Here is a 14,668-nt window from a genome sequence, read left to right on the forward strand (position 1 = left end):
ACCGACTTTTCACTGTGTTCTTACACTTTTTGCTCTTCCTATTTTCTTTTTACAATTAGGTGTTCGTTAGTGTATTCTCAGAGTTGTGCCACCATCACCGCTGTCTGGTTCCAGAACATTCTCATCACCTGGAAAAAAAAAAGCCTGTACTCATGTGTAGTCACTTCCCATTCTCCCTCCCACCCCCCGCCCCCGCAACCACTGTCCTACAGGGTTGACCATTGTCAACATTTCATATCCATGAAATTGTACCCCGTGTGGTCTGTCGTGGTTGGCTTCTTTTATCTGGCATGTTTTCATGACATATCCAAGTCGCAGCGTGCGTCAGCACTTTGTTCCTTTTTGTGGCAGAGTACTAACCCACTGTGTAGACATGTCACCTTCTGTTCGTCCCCTCGTCAGCGGACGGCCGTCGGGCTTCCGCCACCTTTCGGCTCTTAGATACGTACCTAGGAGTAGAATTGCTGGCTAATATGGGAACTCTGTTTAACATTTGGAGGAATTGCCGAGCTGTTTTCCAAAGTGCCTCATTTATGCTTCCATCTCCAGTGCACGAGGGTTCCAGTTTCTCTCCTTCCTAACACTTGCCACCGCAGCGGGTGTGAAGCAGTATCTCGTTGTGGCTGTGATTTGCATCTCCCTAATGACTGCTGATGTTGAACATCTTTTTCTGTGCTCATTGGCCACCTGTCTACCTTCTTTAGAGAAATGTCTATTTGGATATTTTTTCTATTTTTAAATTCAGTTCATTGTCATTTTACTGTTGAGTTGTGAGTGATCTTTATATATTCTGCATACTAATCCCTCATCAGGTACATGATCTGCAAGAATGTTCTCCCAATCTGTGGGTTGTCTTTTCATTTTCTTGGCAGTATCCTTTGTAATGCAGGAGTTTTAAACTTGGTAAAATCCACTTTCCCTATTTTTCTCTTATTGTTTGTGCTTTTGGTGTTTCATCTTAGGTCAGAAAGATTTACAGTTGTGTTTCAGTTTAGGGGTTTTGTAGTCCTAGCTCTTACATTTTGGTCTCTGGTTCATTTTGAGTTAATTTCTATATACAGTGTTGAGGTAGGGGTCCGGCCAAATGCTTTGGAACATGGATATTTACTTGTCCTTGTCTTGTCTGTTAAAGGACTGTTCTTTCCCACTGAATTTGTCTTTTCACCCATGTCAGAACTCAGTTAACCATAATGTGAGAGTTTATTTCTGGACTCTTAATTCTGTTCCACTGATCTAACTGCATGTCTGTCTGAATACCCGTGCCACACATTCCTGATTAATGTAGCTTTGCAGTAAATTTTGAAATGGATAAGTGTGAGTCCCCTACCTTTGTTTTTTTCTTTTTTCAAGACTGTTTGGCTGTTTTGGATCCCTTGCATTTCAGTATGAGTTTTAGGGATCAACTCACTTAGTTTCTGCAACAAAGCCAGCTGAGATGCTGACAGGCAGCGCACCGAATCTGGAGATCGATTTGGGACTTTTGCCATCTTAACCATATTAAGTCTCTCGATCCATGAACATTTCAAAGTCTCACTTTCAGATGGTTTATGGCCAGTGTATAGAAAGATAATTGATTTTTGTGTATTGATCTCATATTATGCAACCTTGCTGAACACTGTATGTTTTTATACCCTAAGATTTTTTTTTTACTATATACATATATCATCTGTTCACAAAAACTGTATTTCAGAAACCTCAGATAAGAAAACAAAAAGCAGGGACGTCTGGGTGGCTTAGTGGGTTAAAGCCTCTGCCTTCGGCTCAGGTCATGATCCCAGGGTCCTGGGATGGAGCCCCGCATCGGGCTCTCTGCTCAGCAGGGAGCCTGCTTCCTCCTCTCTCTCTGCCTGCCTCTCTGCCTACTTGTGATCTCTGTCAAATAAATAAAATCTTTAAAAAAGAAAAGAAAAAAGAAAAAGCGAAGAAACCTCAGGGAGACTTTCCTCCTGCTCTGCACCCGTACTGTTACTTCCTGTAAGGTTTGGAGGGGGCCAGGGTCGGTTCTGGCCTCCGAGGCTAGGACGGCGCACCTCCTGGGACATTTTAGCCAACCTTTAAACAATCCTATGGACCGAGTGAATGAATGAACCAAGCAGGAAGCAGTTCAGGCGGCCCACATGGTCCGCCTCTGAAGTCCTATGTCGTTGGCAGAGGCTTTCCCACTGTGAAGCTGTGATCTGCCAGTAGCTTCTACCTGGTGGCTCTGGATTTGCACACTGGGGAGAGACAGGATGGCTCATCCTTCCCCACGGCAGCCCCTCAGATCCACGGTGACAGCCAGAACATCAGATGTGCGTGGCCAGCAGTAAGGGCAGAGAGAGACGCTAGTCACTGTTTTCACGGTCTTCACAGTATTTCTCCCGCTGTCCTCTGCCACAGATCGCTTCTCCGTGGCCCCACATCTTTATTTACCCGCTCGCCCTTCACGGCACTGTCTTCTCTGGACTTCTCTCCAGTTTTCTTCTCTTACACACTTGGTCAAGGTAGGCGGGGGGAGGCAGGCAGGTAGTTAAGGAATATTCTTAATGGTTTGTATAAGAAGCAGCTGTGCGTTGTGCCCCATGTCTACGCTGCATTGCCCTTATAACCAGCCAGAACCACCCTGTGGGATCTGTTCATCCAGCTTTGAGCCGCATAGAGAAATGCGGGTAGTCTCGGTCTGCTCCCTGCGATGGGGAGTAGGGTGGGTGTGATTCCTCCCCACGGGACTCCGTCTGCGAGTTGGATGTTACGATGGAGCGGGACCTTGAGAAAGCAAGCTGGTGGTGGCAGCTGGGCTCCCACACCTGCTCCCAGTCTCTCCTCCCTCCCCATTGCTCCAAGGGCCACCAGGGTGCTGGAAAAGGGGGCTCCCTCCTCCCTGGAGTCCTCTCGCGTCTCCATGGAACTCAAAGCAAACGTGCTCTCTGCCACTGTGATCTCGCTCCAGAAAACATACCTCTTCCTTTTACGTGGCTGTGTTCAATGAAAGTTAGAGCTATACAGCCGGGGCCCCGTATGCGCCTGTTTGGGGTGGAATCTTGGTCATCATCGGCTGACTTCCCGTGGGCCACGGGGCTCTTCTTGTTTTGCTCTTGAAAGACCCTGAGTGAGACAGATCCAGTCGCATCCCTGAAGCTCTTGCTGGTCCCTGCTAGCCTGTAGTCCAGCAGAGCACATCGATTTGAAAATTCTGTTAATGGTCCGTGTTTATTTCTAAATCATTAGCTTGTACATTGCCGGGGCACAGGCTGATGGGTTGTTCACGAGCGGGCCGTTGCTGCCACAGTATCTTAAATGTGGTTTAAGTGTTTCTCTGTCCCCAAGACTTGAATCAGAGGAGGACAGTCTGCGGGACGCTGGGAAGAGAATGCTGCCTTTGGATTTTTTTTCTAGAAAAGTTACCGATGTTTTCTCTGATTCTGTACCCTCCAGGGTATACCGGCTGCTTGACAGGGGAGATTCTCACAGTTCATTTCCACAATTCAGTGAGGAGGGAGTCATTCCCTAGACAGATGAAGAGACCGAGGGGTAAATAGTTGCAGGAACCAGCCTCCAGACCCTCCAGCACACATGCCCCGGGGCTGGCTTCAGACCAGAGGTTCTGTTCCTTCCAAGCACACATTCTCTCCACTGACTGCGCAGCCCCAGGCATGGTGCTGGGGCGTCGTTGTAGCCTTGGTGGGGATCCCTAGGGGCCTGGCTCTGGGCCTGGTCAGTTTCCGCATCTGAGAAGTGCTGTTGCCAGTCCGGGGGCTCTGTCACCGTCCACAGCAGCCAAGGTTTATTCTCCCCGCCTTGCAGACGAGGAAACGGAGGCACAGGTTGGTCGGTGGTCGAGGTGGTTCACTGGTGCTGGTGTTGGAGCCGGGACTCGACCCTGATCTTCGGGCACCGCAGCCAGGCCCTTGGCCCCATGTGGCACTGCGCTCCCTACCAGCCGTGCCTGGCGAGGCCGGGCGGCTCCCTGGAAAGGTGAGCCTTTTCCATGTCAGAGTATACGACACCAAGTGAGCGGCGAGACCTGTGTGTTTCGTATTTTGGGGGGCGATCCCTAGGTAAAAAGTCCACACCATTGTCTCTGTCTGTGTGTCACAGCTGGCGTGACAAGGTGCCGGTGTGGGCCTATGGGTGGGGCCCACCTGGGCGGGGCCTAGGCACCTGCAGCCGCGCCCCCCCCCCCCCCCCACTGACTGTTCACTGTGGGCTGAGTGTGCAGCTGCTGTGACACCCCAACCGAGGCCACCCTCGGGGAGGTTTGGGGGTCACTGGTACACAAGCAGGACATTCATTGTCAAACGATAGCAGCACCGGAGTGTTCTGGGCCTCCCAGGTGCCTGGCCCAGTTAGAGGCACATTCCTTCGTAAAACTCACCAAAAGTCCTTGAAGGGTTCTTATCTTCTCCGTTTTGGAGACAATGTCACCCAGTCATTTCATCTGCAGCCCCAACCCCCACCCCCACTACCCCCTCTCCGGCGTTTTCTTGTTCTGACGAGGAAGTTTGCTCTTCCCTAAACTAGGCCGGAGCCGGGCTCATGCTTCGGACTTTTTAGAGTGGATGAAATGGGAGCTAGTGATCGCTTCCTTGAAGCTCTGAATTGTAAGAGGCGGCCTTCCTGCGCCGATCCTGCGAGTGCCAGGTGCTACAGAGCTCAGCGCTGAGTTCCAGGGAGTCCCTGAGTCCGGGCGGCCGTCTCTGCCCGGAACCGATGCTTCCCAGGCAGCCCCGTGTGTTAGTGAGGACCCGGATGCTGGGTACAGAGCAGGAGGCGCCACTGTACGAGGTCTGTCCCCGTGGGATAGACCACGGGGTGGTGGGGAGAGGCTCGTGCCCGTGGCTCGTCATCACACGGTGTGAGCAGTGGGCAGACAGGGATTCACAAAGAGCTCAGGTGGCGCGAGGACTGAGTGACCAGCGGGGCCTGGGGAAATCAGGAGGACGCCACACAGGAGGTGTCACCTAGACTGACTCAAGGGGGAGGGCTGGGTTCCCCCGTGCCTGGAGTGAAGGGCATTCCCGGCAGAAGACCTAGCCTAGAAAGACCCAGAGGCGTGAAGGGGCGTGGTGGGGGGGGCGGGGACCGAGGCTTGGCGTGGACAAGCGTGGTCAGTGGTGGGATTTGGTGGGAGATGAACTTAGCGTAAGTCAAGGGCTGCGTGGGGAAGTGTTCTGGGACCGCAGCCTGGGGAGTGTGGATGGAAGTCTGGGAGTGAGGAGAAGCCATTAGGGCAGAGTGGCTCTGCGTTTTTTCCTGAGGGCTGGGACAGTGAGCCGGGGCCCCTGTGGAGGACATGTCCCGCTTGGTGGCAAGGAGAAGCTACAGTTACGGAGATCTGCTGGGCACTGGCCTATAGTGTCCACGCTGGAAGTAACAGGGAGATGTCACCTAAGGCTAAAGCATCAAATGAAGGAAAGAGATACTAATTCTGAAATCGATTTCTGAGGCCAAACGATCAGGACTTCTCAATTGATCGGTGGTCAAGGCTGGTGGTCAAGGCGGATTTATCCATCTGTAAATATCACACTGTTGTGTCCTTTCTTCTGTCCTGTGGCGAGCATCTCCCGGTTCAGATTCAGCTTCTCGTTCTCCCCACATTCCCTTCCTCTGCAGAAATCAGGAGAGCCCCACTGAAAAGTCGAGTACCAGCCCCCAAAGCCTCAAATCCATTAATGTTCTGAGTTGCAGGTGGGTGAGGGACTCTTGTAGGCAATGTCCCCTTAAGACAGCAGCGTGCCCCTCAAAAGTTGCAGTCCCCCACCATGGGTGCTGGTTATGGGACTGTTGGAAGGGGTTAATTCTTTTTGTTTTTAAAACTTCTTTTTTCTTAAAGTTTTTATTTATTTGTCAGAGAGAGAGAACACAAGCAGGGGGAGTGGCAGGCAGAGGGAGAAGGGAGTAAGGAGCCGGATGCAGGACTCGACCCCAGGACCCCGGGACCGTGACCTGAGCTGAAGGCAGACACTTAACTGACTGAGCCACCCAGGCATCCTGGGGTTAATTCTTTTAAAAGTGATGTGGCAGTTTGTACAAAAAGTAATGCCTTGAGTGTGTAGATTCTCTTCTAACTGACCCTCTGAAAATGACACATAATTTGGTTCCTGTTTGTGTGGTGGCTCACCTTCTAAATACATCACGGGTCGGGAATGGTCTCCGACACTGAGAACTAGCCTGTGAACAGCTCTGCGCGGTCAGATTCTCGTCCTGTTCGATTCTGCAGGGCTCCTTCGGCAGACGTTCTGGCCGTTCCCTTCTCCTGGGCACAGGAAATAAAATTCAAAGAGGCAGAGACTATGTAGCTGGCTTAGTGTTTCCGAATGCGCGACAGAGCCCTGTCGCAAATGGGCTGTTCCGGTTTCAAGTTCTTTGCCCTTTCTGCTTTATCATCCTGCCCTCCCCCTGCCCTGCCTGTGGCAAAAAAATAGTTCAAAAAAAAAGTCCTTCGGCCCTCATGATATCGGTGGTTTATTCCTTATTTTTACTTCGCGCTGGCTTAGCGGTGTGACCTCCCTTGGACTTGGACCAGACCGCTCGCTAGATGAGGCCTCCGTAACAAGCGACCCCAGGTCTCAGTGGCCTGTGGCAACAAAAGACCACTTCTCGCCCATGTGACATATTAGCTGTGGGCAGCCGTGATGGCCATGGGACCATGTGTGGTCTTCGTCCACAGAGTCCGGTAAGAGAAGCGGCCCCCGTCAGGTCGCGCTGGCCCCACAGCAGAAGACAAGAGCGCAGCGCGTGAACCACATGATCGCTTTTAACAGAGTCTCTGGCGTGGCACGTGGCACTGTTGCTTGCGTCACGTTGGCCAAAGCGGCCCCCGCGGTCACACCTGCCATCAGTGGGGTGGGGAGAGCACCCGCACATGCAAGGTGCTGGTCCCCCACCAGTCACGTGGCAGTGACAGAGGTGTGCAGTCCGCCCCATGGGGCAGGTGGACGGTGACGGGCAGCGACAGCTCGAGATTGCACACGACTCCCAGGGCCGCAGAGCATGGTTCTGTCGATACGGCTGGGCACCTGCTCTGCCTTCACGATCTCTGGGGTTGCACCAGTGACGTCGTGAACTCGTCTCCAGACCTGGCCTCTGAGTGTGTTGTGTGCTACTGTGAACACCTGTGGGTTGTCTCCAGTTTCTAAAGCAGGGTTTTTGGTTTGGTTTGGTATGGTTTGGGGATTTTTTTTTGTTGGTTTTTTTGGGGGAGGGTGTTGTTGGTTGGGGTTTTTTTTTGGATTTTTTGCTCATAAAGATTTTACTTTTAGGCCATCTCTGCACCCAATGTGGGGTTCAGACTTAACAACCCCAAGATCAAGAATCACATGGTCCACCGACTAAGCCAGCCAGGCACCCCAATTGTTTCAGATTTAGAATAAATTACCTTTCTCTATCCATTTTTTTAAGATTTTTTTTTTTTAATTTGTGAGACAGACCGTGAGAGAGAGCGTGAAAGGGAGAAGGTCAGAGGGAGAGAAGCAGACTCCCCACTGAGCAGGGAGCCTGCCGTGGGGCTCGATCCCAGGACTCCGAAATCATGACCTGAGCCGGAGGCAGTTGCTTAACCAACCGAGCCACCCAGGCGCCCTTCTCTATCTATTTTAATTCTCTGTGCAGAAAAGCCAAACTCAGCATGGCAGAGATGGTGTTGCTGGGAGGGTCACTGTTGGGTCCGGGAGACTGGAGAGCAGCCACCCGGCTTCCTGCTTGGGCGGGGGGGGGGGGGCGCCCAGCTCGCTGCCGGGGGCGGCTGGAGAGCGTGGTGGGGCGCGTGCAGAGGGGGAAGATGCTTCTGGTGTGCTCAGAGGGGGGAGATGCTTCTGGTGTGCTCGCTCCAGCCAAGGGGCTGTCATCACGTCATCGCGGGAACCGTACTTCCCAAAGAGCTCTTGACATATTAAGCATTTTCATAAAGACTTAAAACTGGATCCCTTAACCACCGGCTCACTTCCGCAGGTAAAACCTGATGGATTGAGGCAAATTGTCCCGCCCGCATATGAGAAGGTAGTAAGCGCCTCCTGCGTGCTGTTGGGAAGGAAAGGCGGTGGAGACAGAAAGCATATCGTGGGCTTTCAGGGAGCCCCACCCGCAGTACTAGAACCCCAGAATGATCCCAGGGGACAATGGGAGTGTTCCGCAGGCAGGCGGTGGCGGGCAGATGGGTCAGCTGAGCCTCAAGGATGGGAGGAACATTCCAAGGAGGCGCCTTCCGGGCTGCGGGGAGATTGCTCTCCTCCGCAGGGAACAGGGAGTAACCGGGCGTGGCAGGAGATGAGGCTGGTCCCTGGAGCAGAACAGGTTTTCCCTGTGGCCCGGGCCAGCGTGTGCCCAGAGCTTCCCTCTGCCCCAGTGCCGCCACCTGTGCCCTTGCCCTTGCTCACCGTGGCTTTAAGGGCGTGGGGATGGGGCCAGACTCTCTACCTCCGGCTGTCTTTGCACATGAAGTCGTCGGAGTGTCTAGCCCGGATTCTGCTTCAGACCATCTGCGCCTTAAGGCCACTTCTCAGGGCCACCAGGTGGAGACCAGGGGCACCTGCCACAGACTGGGTGTAGTCGCAGACGGGATAGCCACGCCCCGTTCTCCGTGCTCTGACTGCGTGGACCCGTCCAGGAAAGCTGCTGAAGGTGACAAAGTCACTGTCAGGTAGCTAGTCCTTCCATGAGCGCCTTAGCCATGTGACCTCCTCTACCTGCCCGGCCCTGGGAGGTGGGTGTCATTACCCCCCTGTACAGATCAGGCCGGCCCCCCAAGCTCCAGGCTCAGAGAGCCCTGCCAGCCAAGGGACCCGGACACCCAGGTCCCCTTGGAGCATGGGTAGGTCTTCCGCAGGGCAGTCAAGGAAGCAGAAGCACGAGATAGCAAGTCCCCAGCCGCGGTGTGGGGAAGCCACCCCGGGAAGCACGGAGCTGGGACAGGGAGAGGATTGACCAGATCCTCTCTGGGGCCCAGTCCTGGCTGAGGGTTGCCGCCCGTAGGGGTGTCTGAAGAGTGTGTGAGAGTAGAAAGTCTCAGAATACCCCGAATCCACAAATCTTACCAGATTCGGAAATCGTATAAGAGGCCTGGGTCGGGGACCTCGTCGAGCAGAAACTCAGCCACACGTGGAGTACTCATCACCTCTTAAGAAACCTCATTGTCGTCGGGGCACCTGGTGTCTCAGTCGCTAAGCATCTGCCTTTGGCTCAGGTCATGACCCCGGGGTCCTGGGATCGAGCCCCACATCGGGCTCCGGGCTCAGCGAGCCTGCCGCTCCCCCTATAGATAAATAAAATCTTAAAAGAATCCTCGTCGTCCAGTGGCTTCATGAATTAATGAAGCTCGTTGGCCTGACCTTGTTCTCTCGGGACTGGCTTTGAATTATCCTGCATTTGTCGCAAGGGGACAGGCAGGAAGGGAACCCAGCATCACGGTCCCTATGTTAGCCTGTCAGTTGCTGCGACCAAGTAACCCATACTGAGCCGTGTAAACAACACGCATTGATTTATTACGGTTCTGGGGCCTAGAAGGCCAAGATCAAGGCCTAAGCAGTGTCGGTTCCTTCTGAGGCTGTGAGGGAGAATCTGCCGCAGGCCTTTCTCCTGGCTTCTGGTTTGCTGGTGTTCCTTAGTTTTTAGAGGTACCGCTCTAGTCTCTGCCTTCATGTTCACGTGGGGTCCACCCTGGGGGTTTGACTATGTCTGGGTTCAGTGTTCCCCTTTCAGTAAGGACAGGGTCATAATGGATCAGGACCCACTCGAACAACGTCATCTTAACTTGCTTCCCTGCAGAGGCCTTATTTGCACATAACGTTCCGTTGATAGGTGCTGGGGACCAGGACTTCAGTCTCTTTTCAGGGAGCACGGTTCAACCCATAAGTTGAACTGTCCCCAAGTGTGCTGGGTAACTCCTGCGCCCTGCCTGTCAACAGCCCCCATGGGAGAGACGGGGTCCTTCCGGAGCCCATCCTTTGTCCACTACTGAGGAGGCCGCGACCCTTTGCACTCTTGGTCAGAGGAAAGCCCCCAGGAAAGCCAGGGACCCTCCCGGCACGGGTCTGAGCTGAGCAGAGAAGCTTCTGTCGGTGCCTGGAGTCACAAAGAGTAGCCAAAGCATCCGACCTGGGGCCTGGGCAGAAACTCCCTCCCCGTGAGTCCATTGCTCTCCAGAGGGAACAGAAAGACCCAGAGCGCAGGGAGTGTGCCAGACGTCCGCAGACGGAACTCCAAGTGCACTTTCACTCAAAGCATCTACACGTGGGGAGTTGAGATACAAATGAAATACTACTATTAAGACATTTTCCAAATTTTGCAGTAGATACTGGAGAAGATTCACACGTTATGATCGCACAGTCCGGAATTTTACATGTGCCTTAATTTGAGGTGCACACATTGCTAACAGCTTTATTGAGATGTAATTCTCATAGCATCATTCACCCTTAGGAAGTCTGCAGCCCATTGATTCTCAGCCTAGTCAGAAAGTTGTGTGACTGTTAGCGCAGTCCACTGCAGAACGTCTCATCGCCCCACAAAGCAACACAGCACCCCTAAGCTGTCCTCCAAACCCGCCATCTTCTCCAGCCCCAGACAGCCGCTAACCTACTTCCTCTCTGTAGTTTGCCTATGTGACTACATTTCATTCAACTCTTTTATATTTTTTTTAAACCAAAAAAAAAAAAAGTGAAGGGAGCTAGAAACGAGACAGAGGGTGACTTCTACTGGAGAGTGACAGAATTCGAATTTTTATTTTCCTCTCTCTCTCTCTTTTTTGTTTTTTTTTTTTTTAATATTTTTCTAATTATACAGTGAGCCCTTTTGCTAATACTCAGGGCCGGGGTGGTGGGGGGGGGGATACCATTTTATTGTAAAAATAAAGCAAGAACTGTCTTGTCATTTTTAAGTCATCCTTGGGGATTATTCTGGACACTTCCACGGCACCTAAAGAAAATCACTGTCTTATTTTATGGGAGGAAAATGTATCTGAGTTCCAAGCAACTGACTTCAAAGGGAATTTTGGAGCGTGGCTGGCTGGGACTGGCAATGCTGGTTATCTCTGCCCTGGGTTTCCTGAGACCCGAGTCCTGCTCCCCAGCGTCTTCCTAGCCCTCATCAGGTGGCCTCTCTCGGCCCTGAACAAATTGTTGGTTGGCTCCTGCGAGGGACCCTATAATTAAGTCACATCCTCTTGCCTCTTTAATAACATTGGAGGCAGAGCGTATAATTCTGCGAGGGGACAGAAGGAATATGTAATTTAGTGTCCTTTTCCTGAGCCAGTATGAAGTCGGTACATGTAGCATCTTGAATGTTTCAGGTATGAAAAGTGATCGGATGTTTCAACAAGTATGTTACGTGAGCAGAATACGTACCGAGTTCATAGCAAGCAAGGGCTCTTTGGATGTGTGTCTGGCACACTTAGGAGTGTCACGTGTCCCCTTTCGTTGATGAAGAGATGGTCCACTGGCCCGGCTGGGTGGGTTCATCAGTCCTGGCCACCGTCACGAGCCTGGTGCCTCAGCTAGAGACCTGGGGGCTGTCCTTGACTTGTCTGGTTCTTCTGTGCCTCCTGTCAGCTCGGTTTGACCCCCTTTGAGCGTCACCTCCTATGTGCACCGCGGGCCTTTCGTGGTCTGAGCCCTGCTCCCCTGCCCGGTCGCATCAGCCGAGTGTCCCCATTCACATCCCAGCACACCCCCACATTCCATGGTGTCGGGGTGTGTTGTGACAGCCCCATGGTGGGGTCTCACCCTGGATCCCATGGATGGAACACAAGAGGACCTGTGAGTATCCTAAGGAGAATACATCACTGTGCATGTGTGTTTTTAGAAGCAGGGCCCTTGGCCTTCATAAGATCCTTAACCGGGACCTGTGAGCCCCCAGACTGAAGGGTTTGTCTCTGGGTGTTCGAATGTGCAATGTCTCTCCTTCCCACCTGGTGAACTCCTCCTGCAGTTTCTGCTTAAATGTCACCCACTTTCCTGCTTGGTGGCTCTTTCTCGGGGTCCCCATGGCTCTGCTCTTCTCAAGTAGGATTTAGCCCCCTGTTTGCATACCTCTTCCCCCTGCTGGACCGCGGCTCCTGGGGCTTGGAGCAGGCGTACGGCCAACTCTTGGTAAACACTCACAGAGTAAGGACAGCAACCGTTTTCTCATCTGGTCACACGTGGCTGCACAGCCCTGTTTCTGCCCCGCCACCCTCACCAGCTGGGCCCATGGGGATTGTCGCCCCTTCGTGTGTTTGCCACCATCTTCCCCGAGGGGAAGGCCCGACTGCCTGGCATTTTCATGAAGAAACCAGACTTCTCTCTGCCCTGGGAACTCTCTAGATGCGTGATGATTTCTCAATGACCTCTTGACAAATTTTGAGCTCATTGTTTTTCTTTTCTTTCTTTTGTCACCTTTCAGATTGATGCACTGAGTAAAAGAAGCAAAGAAGCCGAGGCAGCCTTCTTGAATGTCTACAAAAGATTGATCGACGTTCCAGGTAAGCCCGCGCCCTTCCAGAAGCCGCCAGTGGGCGTTGTGTGTTGGTGCATTGGTGGGTCTCGGGCTTATTCTTCTCAGCTTCCCTAAGGGAATTAGACCAGCAATGGCAGCTCCCCAGGAAGCTGGGAATTCTGGGAATATGGATTCTCGAAAACCCAAGCTTCGGATGGGTATGGAAATCAGATGTGCATCTGCTGAAGTTAACCATGTAACTTCCAGTTGATGCCTTTGTAAGTGCAGAAACTCAAACCTATAGGGCTCCCTTTAGCCTCGGTATGCAGTGCTGTGCATTCAGAGAAGAAACAGAACCCATGCCTGTGCCAGGCAGACATCGTGAACGTTCACGCTTCTGGACTGACCAATTCCACCTTCGGGAATGGCCCTGATAGGGCCCCTGGAGCGCCTCCTCCCTCCCAGGTCATCCAGGGAATTAGCATCCTCTGGCCAAGTCTTTCACTTAAGTTCTAGCCAAGGGCAAGAGGTAGCCTGTTTGGGACATAGGTGGGTGGTTTCTTCTTGTAAAGGAACTAAAGAGTTAACGTTTTAATCATGCTTGCTGGACATTCAGAGAGGGAATGGCTTTCCATTCGTTATTTTAGAAAAGTGAGGCAGAATTCAGAGCACCTTGACCCACTGGCCCCACTGGTCGTCTTTTCCCAGGTGTCCCATCACCTAGAAACCATGGGGAGGTGATGGACACGATCACATGGGTCCCAGCTCAGTCTTGGAAAGACTCAGATCAGAAAATCAGGAAAGTAGTGCGAACGTCCTCCTCTACAGACCAAGGAAGCCAAATTACCAGCAGTTGGAAGTGCTCACTTACTCTTAGTAATCCTCTGAGCATTACCGACATTACTAGAGCTGCTTTTAACAAAGCAGAGCAGAAGTAGACCTCCTTGGTGTCTGTACTTGAATTCCAGTTCGGATTCACTAGGCTCAGCTGTCCCCTCTGGGAGTGGGAGTTAATAGAGGCCAAGCCAAGCGAGGAGTGGTGGAAAGCACTCTGGACACTCTGGACAGAGAGGAGCGATACAGATTCTCCCGCCAGGGCCTGTTTTGAGGTCTTGGTTACATTCCTTTTCTTCTCTGGCCCTCAGCTTTCTCATCTGGAAAATGGAATAAGGTGGGGGAACAGCCTAGTGATGAGAATGGTTTTCTTTCTTCTAACTTTTCACTGTTTGGGGACCATCTCCAGCCCTTAGTTCCAAAGTGCAGCCTTTTGATTTTCTGCAAGAGTTTGTATCCACCTAGGGGTTTCCCGACCACCCTGGACAAGGCTTATGAGGAGGCTTCTTCAGGGTAACTGGATCATTTGGTGCCCGACGTGCACTATTTCTCAGAAATTGGCAGCTTGGTAGGCCTGCTTGCATTTTCTTTTTGCAAGTTTTGTGTGGATGACTTAGTTGAAAGGGGACAAGCTTGTTTTGCCTTTGCCAGAGACCCAGAGAGCCTTCAGCTGCTGTTTTCTAAATAACCTATGCTCTCTTTTTAAAAAGTCCATTTGTCCTTGGGTCTTCCTTTAGTGAACTTTCTCAGCCGGGCAATCCCTTCAGCAAGTTCCTGGCTTTCTCGTTTTGCAGTTAGTCTCCATCTAAATTTCTCATAGAGGCAGTTTTAAATCAACTCTCCTCTTTGCCTGAGCAGGCCTCATTTATAGACCTATAATTTTTATAGAATCTCGAGTATAACGCGGGTAGCTGTTCTTTTTTTGTTGCTTAATATCGTACCATCAGCATTTTTCCCATATTGGTGATATTCTTCATAATTACATTTCTGGCTGGAGAATTCAAGTTGGCAGTTTCGGGGTAAGGCAGTGGGAGCAAATGACGTTTGATGTTTTCTGTTAAGAGTAAAAGTCGATCAAAGTACATCCGCGTGCCCTGTATGATCGCTTTCACGCACTTCCTAGGTATTTCTTTCTTACAAATGCTGGGGTCTGACACATCCAGCAAGTTCTTTGCAACGCAGGAATGGAGCTTGGAGCCCTCCACCTGGGTTTTGAAGTCTGCTTATTGCTCAGATGAAGTAATCCTGTGGCTGAGCCTTACAGGAAGGGCCTGGGCAACAGCCTCGCATTTACTGACAGGCAGGCAGGTGGGGGGAGTCTGGGGTTTCACTGTCTGTGTGCTTTCGGCCGCAGTCCACCTGAACCCAGAAACATCAGTGTGGGGGTGGAGAGAGTGTTAAATTCTGGTCTTAAGAAAACAGCAACTCACGCGACATCGGAAAAGTCAGG

General features: G+C 51.9%; 1 protein-coding gene across 7 annotated transcripts in view; it reads left to right on the forward strand.

Annotated features, from left to right (window-relative positions):
- The window catches only part of CUX1 (cut like homeobox 1), a 354,242-nt gene that overhangs the window by 179,447 nt on the left and 160,127 nt on the right, over nt 1–14,668 (forward strand). For all 7 annotated transcript variants that reach the window (XM_059155149.1, XM_059155150.1, XM_059155147.1 and 4 more), the window contains exon 4: nt 12,352–12,430. In XM_059155149.1, the coding sequence (XP_059011132.1) occupies nt 12,352–12,430 (79 nt within the window). The remainder of the gene's footprint in view (nt 1–12,351; nt 12,431–14,668) is intronic.

This window comes from Mustela lutreola, chromosome 17 (genome assembly GCF_030435805.1).
Source record: "Mustela lutreola isolate mMusLut2 chromosome 17, mMusLut2.pri, whole genome shotgun sequence".
In the NCBI taxonomy this organism is placed as follows: Eukaryota; Metazoa; Chordata; class Mammalia; order Carnivora; family Mustelidae; genus Mustela; species Mustela lutreola.